Source organism: Chionomys nivalis, chromosome 10 (assembly GCF_950005125.1).
Source record: "Chionomys nivalis chromosome 10, mChiNiv1.1, whole genome shotgun sequence".
Lineage (NCBI taxonomy): Eukaryota > Metazoa > Chordata > Mammalia > Rodentia > Cricetidae > Chionomys > Chionomys nivalis.
The window spans coordinates 73,508,767-73,517,347 of NC_080095.1; the positions used below are offsets into that span (position 1 = coordinate 73,508,767).

Below are 8,581 nucleotides of genomic sequence, written 5' to 3' on the forward strand. Positions count from 1 at the left end.
TAACGGATAAAACCTCAGCTTCCGGTCTTTATTAAGACGGCGGCGATCCTTGCAGCAAACGGCCCGTCAGCACCAGGTCCTCCCCCAAGCGGGGCTAAGCCCTGCGCGCAGCCCATCGCGCCTGCGCGTCACCCCGCCCCAGGAGGGAAGGATTTGGGTGGGTGGGGATTCGTCCGACTCACTTCCGCTTCCCCTGACTTTAGCACCACTCCCTGGAGGCTGGTACCGGAAGTGACGCGGGGCCCAAACGGCAACAACAGTTTTCCACGTGCGCGTAAGGCGCCAAAGTCAGGTGGGCGGGCGGCGGCCAATGGGCGAGCGTTTCGTGTAGGTCGGCTCGGGGGAGGCCGCGCCGGTCGGGACTCCCGCCAGTAGGGAGCGGGCCGCGCGGGACGGAGGCAGGTCGGCGGCGGAGAGGGAGCCGGGCCGCGGGGGGGAGCAGCTGCAGCGGGACGAACGCGCGGGTGAGGACCGGGCCGGGCGGCGCGGAGGGGACGGACCCCGGGGTGTGTGTGTAGTGGGGGGGCTGCGTCACTGCGCCTGCTCGCGGTGCCCCGGAGCCCGATCCCCTCGCCCGACTCGGCCGGGCAGTCGCCCCCGAGTGCAGCGGGACGGACCGGCCGGCCTGCGGGATCGACGAGGGCGCTGCCATTGTTCGAGCCGAGTCGCCGCGACGGGGCAGCTAGGCCGCTGAAGCAGAGCCGGGGTCGGCGGGAAGCCGGGCAGGGCGCCCTGCTGCCGGGTGTGGGCTCGCCCTTTGGCGAGTGGACAGCCGCGGTTTCTGGAGCTCGCCCGGCACGCTCCGCTTAGGTTTATTTGTATTATTATTAAAGCAGGATCATCCTGGCTGTCCTTGGAGCTCAGTGCGTTGTCCAGGCTGGCCTTGACTTCCAAAGTAATCCGCCTCTCCCTGCCTCTCGAGTGTTGGGATTAAAGGCGTGTGCCGCTCTGTCCGGCTTCTGTCTTTAGATCAAGAGGTTGAACTTTATGGCTGGTACGCGTGACTATGATTAATTCTCAGGGAAAAAAAAGTAATCCACCTGCTCATTAGGCTCAGAAGAGGCCACAGGAGAGGACGACCGGCATTTCCACAAGCCATAGTACTTTTTCGTCAGCCGTGTTATGTCATCATAGGTTATTAAGGACGTCTGTGGTACAGCATTGAAAAAAGCAAACCAAAGAGTATTATCAGTAATTCTAAGTAAAGCTTATTGTTTTAACGAGAAACAGTTGACTCGCTGAGAAATTTGGAGAACCTAATAACTTATCCAAAGTACAAACTATTGCCTTCCTCTGGTAGCCTAGCCTCAGTAAGTCTTACATTTTATTAATTTTGAGCTTTCTTTCTTTCTTTCTTTCTTTCTTTCTTTCTTTCTTTCTTTCTTTCTTTCTTTCTATTTCCTTTCTTCCTTTCTCTCTCTCTCTCTCCCCCCTTTTTTCTTTTGCTTTTGGTTTTTCGAGACAGGGTGTCTCTGTGTAGCTTGGAGCCTGTTCTGGAACTCGTCTGGCCTTGAATTTCAAAGTAATCCACTTGTCCCTGCCTCCCAATTTCTGGGATTAAAGGCGTGTGCCACCACCACCCAGTTTAATTTTTTGAGCTTTAAGGAGAGGCTATTTACCCATATTTCTTAAATATTTGGGACCTACATATAAGAAAACTGATTGTTTTAACCCCTTTAAGACTAAGTAGATTTAACCAACTTGAGAAGCCTCTTTCCTTCCCCACCTTTGCCTTGCTGCTGAGATTCTAGCCAAACGCAGGGAAGACAGAGTTTTTCAATATTTGGGTCAATTTCTGAAGCTAGATGTGATGCAGACAACACTCAGGAAGCTGGGGTAGGAAGATCAGGCCAGCTAGGCCAGCTTGTACTTAGGATTCCTGGCTCTCTTAAACAGGATTCTGAAGAGGCAATAATCATTAACAAGACAGGTAAACAAAAGTTCATTACCAACATAAATAGAAATCTTGCCTTCCTAAGAAAGTATCAGTTTAACTTTTCAACAGATAAGCAAAATACTTGCTAATAGATTCTTCCTATTAGAGAAACTGACAGCACACTATCATGAGTGTAAGATACTGTGTGCATAACGTTCTGATGCTGCTGTAAGTCTGATAAACCAAAGGTTTGTTGAATTTGATTGCTTTTTATAAGTCTTAAGATGCGTTCCTTGGGTAAAAAAACACCTGTTTTTCTTTTTTAGGATATTAGAAATGGCTACTCCCCAGTCAGTTTTCGTCTTTGCGATTTGCATTTTAATGATAACAGAATTGATCCTGGCCTCAAAAAGCTACTATGATATCTTAGGTGTGCCAAAATCTGCTTCAGAGAGACAAATAAAGAAGGCCTTTCACAAATTAGCCATGAAGTACCACCCCGACAAAAATAAGAGCCCTGATGCTGAAGCAAAATTCAGAGAGATTGCAGAAGGTAAGTAATGATTGTTCCTGCAGTCTCATGGGCATTTATAGTAAGGGTGATGCCAATCGAGAATTTGTGTGCTCTTAAAGATGGTGTGGAGATGGAAGAATTTGATGTAGGCTTTTGTAATTCTTTTGTTAGAAAGATAGCTGGCTGCTGAGTAAGTAATGAATTATAGTACGTAATTTTATTGGTTTACAATTCTAAAAAATATTGGAAGTACACTATTTCCCTTACTTGTTATTTATGAGATCACTGTGTATAAAAAGGGATTAGAAAGCCCAAGTTCTTATTAAGTAACTTAAGGAATGTATTTTACTAAGTATTGATATAATAGGATTATATAGGTTAATATAGTAGATTTAATATAGGTTAAAGGTGTCTTTACTGCATCTGCATTTGAAACCGTGTCTTTAAAACTAAAGCACATTTTGTCTTAACACCAGTTCTGAAGCAAATTTTACATTCTGCAAATTACTTAAGTAGTTAATGGCCATAACTAGGAGTTGGGATGAAACATTTCCTTCATTTAGTAAGTGAAAAACCTGATTTTCTATTAGTTGGATACATTTGATAATTTAATTCTTTAACACAAATGATAGTTTTGCACAAATAATCTGAAGACTAACAAATTAATTTTTCCCATGTTTATTCCTGATATATAAGTTTATGTGATAAAACAAAGTCCGTGCCTTCTTTTACAATTTATATTTTTATATTCATTGTAATATTTTGTTTGTGGTGTGAAATTCTTTCCTGAAGTACATAAGATGAAATCATGTGTTTGAAGTTTATGTAGACAATTTAAATATTTTGTCTCAGTTGCTAAAAGGTTTTTATCTCTTTCAGCATATGAAACTCTCTCAGATGCTCATAGGCGGAAAGAGTATGATACAGTTGGACACAGTGCTTTCACTAATGGCAAAGGACAAAGGGGGAGTGGAAGTCCTTTTGAGCAGTCTTTTAACTTCAATTTTGATGACTTATTTAAAGACTTTAATATTTTTGGCCAGAACCAAAACACTCGGTCCAAGAAGCATTTTGAAAATCATTTTCAGACACGCCAGGATGGCTCCAATAGACAGCGGCATCATTTCCAGGAGTTTTCTTTTGGCGGTGGATTGTTTGATGATATGTTTGAAGATATGGAGAAAATGTTTTCTTTTAGTGGCTTTGAGACCACCAATCGACACACAGTACAGACTGAAAATAGATTTCATGGATCTAGTAAGCACTGCAGGACTGTCACTCAACGAAGAGGAAATATGGTCACTACATATACTGACTGTTCAGGACAATAGTTGGTTCTTCCTGTTTCCACTAAGCCCTCTTCGTTTATTCTTTCTCACTATGTCTGATGAAAACAGGTTTTTTGAACTATTTTGACAAATGCATGATTTCACATAACATTAAGCCATTGGTTGTAGGTATTCATATATTAATTTTTTTGACAGAGTCAATCACATTCAGCTAGCAGACAACTCTAATTATTAATTTTCCTGATTAGGAAAAGTTCTTCTGAAAGAAGATCATTTGCAAGATCTTTTTTTCTTTACCTATCCTTTAACTCTTTAATTTGGCCACACACCCCCAAAAAATCCACAAACAAAATTCAATTTGTCTGGTACATACTTAAGATTAAACTTTAAAAGATAAATAGTGTGAACTTGAATAATTTTTGCAGTGAAACCTCTGCTAATTTAAAATCGCATGCCCTGTAGCACCTGTGAGTTGGGTTACTAAATGTCTGTGAAACTAATTGAGTCAGTGAAGGAGATAGTAGGCTCCTGGCTAATTGCCACTGAATGCTTTAGAAAGTGGTGGTTTGATATTTATCACAAAAAGATGCCTCTTCTGCAGTAGAATTGGTGTAACAGGAATGATTGTATTGCACGTAGTTAAGCTGAAAAAGTTTAAAACTTAAGATGAAATATTTGCCAAGAGATTGTGTTTGGTCCTGGGCTAATGATTTTGTATGGTCAAAATCATAGCTACTTAAACATCTTCTTTTTCTTTTTTGTTGACTTTCTGGGTCTTAGTATTAGTTTATGTATTTTGTTTTTTTTTTTTTTTTTTTTTTTTTGGTGTGTGTGTGTTTTAGGCTTTGGGGTTTTTTTTTTTTTTTTTTTTTTTTTGGTGTGTATGTGTATAGTTCTCTTGGACTTACCTTTATCTAGAGATTGACTAATACCTCATTCTTTTTATAAAAGCAGCCAGTAATTTCTGTGCAACCTTTTATGTGCAATATTTTTAAATCCTAAGAAATGTGTGCTTTTGTTGTTAGAGTTATTTCTTTAGTTCTGCACTTTTCCATGTTATACTCTGTACAAGTGTTAATCCTATGGATGCATATGAAAATAGTAATGTCTCATGCAATATTGTGTGTGAGTGAGAAATACAAATATTTACAACCCGATCTTCACTGTTGTCATTTTATTATGCAGTTCTGGGATGTACAGTGTATAAATGGGTCATTGTTCAGCCAGAAATCACTGTATTTTATTGCCATTTGGTCATTTCCATTGTATTACCATCTTCTATTTCAGTAGCTTGAAGGTCTTAACAACTGTAATTTTTGTATGTTTGCTTTTTGAGAGCAAGTGTTCTGTCACAAGACTTTTCTGGTTGAGAAAAAGAGACTTCATAAAACTGAAACTATCTTTGGGAATTAACCCAAACACAACACACACTCTTTCTTGCAGTGCTTGGAATGATGTCAAGGCATGTCAGGTCCTCATTCTACCATTAAGTACATTCCTAGCCCTCTCACCCGTTAAGAATTCTGGGTATGTATATGTGCACATGAATAGTGCAAGTGTGTTTGCCTGTGAAGGCAGAGGTTGACGTTTGGGTGACCTCTGTTGCTCTTCACCTTATTTATTTTTGAGGCAGGCCCTCTCACCTAGTTGAATTTGTAGTATCTACTAGACTAGCTGGCTAGTCAAGCCTCTAGGTTTCTTATGTTCCGTCCCATCCCCCTAGCCCCACTGCTGGGGTTACAGGTACAGGCCTCCACCATTCCTTGCTTTTTTATGTGAGTACCGGGGCTCTGAATTGAAGTCCCCAAGCTTGTATTTTATCTGCTTTGCTATCTCACTAACTGCACTTTTAAGAATTTTTTAAAAATGAATTTATTATATTTATGGGTCTTATTTCCTAGAAGTTGTATCTGCTGTTATTTGGTAATAGAAATACCCATATCTTGAATGTTGGGCCAAAGAATTTGTCAAGAAGATCTCATTTTCAAGTAAGTTCTAAGAAAGAATTATTTTATTATTTTTTTAACTGTTTTTTCAAGGCAGGGTTTCTCTGTAGCTTTGGAGCCTGTCCTGGAACTAGCTCCTGTAGACCAGGTTGACCTCAAACTCACGCCTGCCTCTGTTGGGATTAAAGGTGTGCACCACCACTGCCCGGCTGGAATTATTTTCATATTGTTGACATGTGTATCCCCTTCTCTAAGACCTGATTATCTTCATTTTTCACAATTGTGGGTTCTCAATATTTATTTTGATCGTCTTAGGAATTTATCATTCCTTCTTGGGCGCGGTAGTAATAACCTGTAACTACAACCCTCCAGAGGCTGAGGCAGTAGCATCCCAAATTTAGGGCCAGCCCACCCTATGCATCAAGACTCTGCCTTAAACACCAAAATGATTTGTGCAGTCTTGAGATAATTTTAGTTTTTTGAAATGTTTTGAATAATTAACTCACTAGGAGATTATGAGATTATTAAGTAGAATAAGGACATTGGTAACAGTAACTACTCAGTAGGTCTCTAACATTTTTAAAATGTATACATGTAGGATTTTTAAATTAAATCGCTGGGAGTGCACGTGCCATATATGTGTGGAGGTCAGAGGACAACTTCTGGAAGTTCTGTCTTCACTGTGCGAGTACTAGAATTGCCAGGTATTGAACTCAGGTCATCATGCTTGGCAGCAAACAGGCTAGTGTAGCTATCCTTAGATAAAGTTCAAACCAAAACTAATTAAAGATAAACACTGCATATTAATAAAAATTCATTAAGAATATATAACAATTGTAAATATGTACCTAATGTTGGAGTCCTCAATTTCATAAACAAAGTTATAAGGCCACATAGGTTTCAGGGGGACTTAACCCTACACTCAAATATTCCAAACTGAAAGAGCTAAAGTATTGTACAGATTAGCGGTTCTCAGCCTTCCCACTGAAAAGAGAAGTTATCCCTAAAAACTCCCAGTGACAATAATGCACAATGACAAGAGTAGTGAGGACGAGAAACGCAGCAAATGGAGGAGCAGCTTTGGCATGCCAAGCACACCTCTGAGCGCCTCCTTGCGGTGGCGTTTCAATTGTATTTTAATAAATAAAGCCTGTCTGAAGATCTGAGAGCAAAACAGCCCCACTGGTCAGCCTTACAGACCAAGTTATGGTAGCACACACCTTTAATCCCAGTAACCACAATGACACACACCTCTAATCCCAGTAGACACACTAGTTGCCATCAAAATTGGGTGGTACATGCGATTAATCCCGGTGGTGCATGCCTTTAATCCCAGCCCCAGAGAGGATTATAAAATGGGAGGAAACAGCTCTCAACTGAATACAGTCTCATTCTGAGATTCCTAGAGACAGGGTAATCATTTCTGTCTGAGGTTGAGGTCAGAGCCAGTGACTGGCTTTTTGCTTTTCAGATTTTCAGGTTGAACCCCAGGTTCTGACCCTGAGTTTCTATTAATTGTGGTTTACCTCCTGGCTGAGTCTACTAAACTCACCCAAAATTATGGCTTCTATTTACCAAGGGGATTAATTCAAATGTGACTACTAAGGAAACTGCTTTTCTCAGGGCACATTCAGGGAGTATCAGATAGCATCAAGAATTGTGTGTAGCAACAACTAACTCCAAGAAAGAAATTGAAGATTATAAAAAAACTTTAGTATTTTCAGACTTCTGATGGAATTATGCATCAGCAATCCAGATCTATTTTTTCTTTTGAATTTTTTAAAATTATAATTACATACTTTTCCCTCCAACTATTTCCATGCACCATTTGTTTTCTCAAATTTACAGCCTCTATTATATATATACTATGCACATTATATACATATATTTTAAGTTATGGTCTCATCTGTTGCCAAGGAGACATTTCTTTGATGAGGGGTGAGACATATACATATCTGGATAGAAGGATAAATATTTAGAATGTAGTTAGGAATTATGTTGGTTCAGTAAATTAGGTTCTCCGAGGTCCATGAGCTCATTAGCCCTGGCAGTTGCCTAGGTTTTGGGTATCACTTCCCTCTTGTTGAACAGGTCTTACGTCCAACGAGACAGCTGCTCTTTGTTACTGCTAAGGTTTGGGTGCCACTCTTGTACCTTTAGGGATATCATGTCATGCTATGCTGGCCATTGTTTTAGTTTATAGGGACCAGAGCTGGGTAAGTATGCTGCTTACTTTACTCCCTTGGAAGCTTGCATGCTGCCTTCTAGTACTACGGAAGCTAGCTCTCTTGCTTCCGGCTCTCACTTCCGGCTGCTAGACTCTGTTCCTGTTCTCTGCTCCTGCAGAGAATTGTGATCTAGGATAGTGATCTGTACGTCTCTCCTAAATAAATAACCCTTTATTATACATAATTCTGAACTAGTATGGGATTATTTTGTGCCATCATAAAGTGTACAATTTGAGAAGAAAAGGAGCACCAGGATGTATAAACAAACTAATGATGCTCAGTGGAATCAAGGGAGTGGTGGTTCACCCAGGTAAGCTTCTGTTAGTTAGGGGTTCTATTCTTGTGAAGAGATACCACGACCATGACAGCCCTTATAAAGGAAAACATTTAATTGGGTCTGGTTGACAGTTTCAGAGATTTAGTTCATTATCATGGTGAGAGGCATTGCAACATTCAGTCAGACATGGTGCTGGAGAAGAAGTTCTCCATCTTGATCTGCAGGCAACAGGAAGTGACTTGTGACATCGGACAGAACTTGAACATAGGAGACCTCAAAATCCATGCCAACAGTAACAAACTTTGTCCAACAAGGCCATGTCTACTCCAGCAAGTCCACACTTCCTATAATGCCACTCCCTGTGAGGGACATTTTCTTTCATACCAAATCTAACATGTGAAAAAGAATTAAAGAAAAGTGAAAAGGATATAAAGAAAAGCTTAGGGCCAGG

General features: G+C 40.7%; 1 protein-coding gene across 1 annotated transcript; it reads left to right on the forward strand.

Moving 5' to 3' along the window:
- Nucleotides 1-332: 332 nt before the first annotated feature.
- On the forward strand, nucleotides 333-4,836 carry Dnajb9 (DnaJ heat shock protein family (Hsp40) member B9). The gene is made up of 3 exons (XM_057782790.1): nucleotides 333-464; nucleotides 2,203-2,429; nucleotides 3,270-4,836. The coding sequence occupies exons 2-3, from the start codon at nucleotides 2,213-2,215 to the stop codon at nucleotides 3,719-3,721; spliced, it is 669 nt and encodes a 222-aa protein (XP_057638773.1). The 5' UTR covers nucleotides 333-464; nucleotides 2,203-2,212; the 3' UTR covers nucleotides 3,722-4,836.
- Nucleotides 4,837-8,581: the final 3,745 nt, after the last annotated feature.

Bases quoted from the DNA above. Each gene is read 5' to 3' on its own strand.
- Dnajb9 (XM_057782790.1), top strand. From the start codon at position 2,213: ATGGCTACTCCCCAGTCAGTTTTCGTCTTTGCGATTTGCATTTTAATG. The intron at 2,430-3,269 runs GTAAGTAATGAT...TATCTCTTTCAG, and splicing joins ATTCAGAGAGATTGCAGAAG to CATATGAAACTCTCTCAGAT.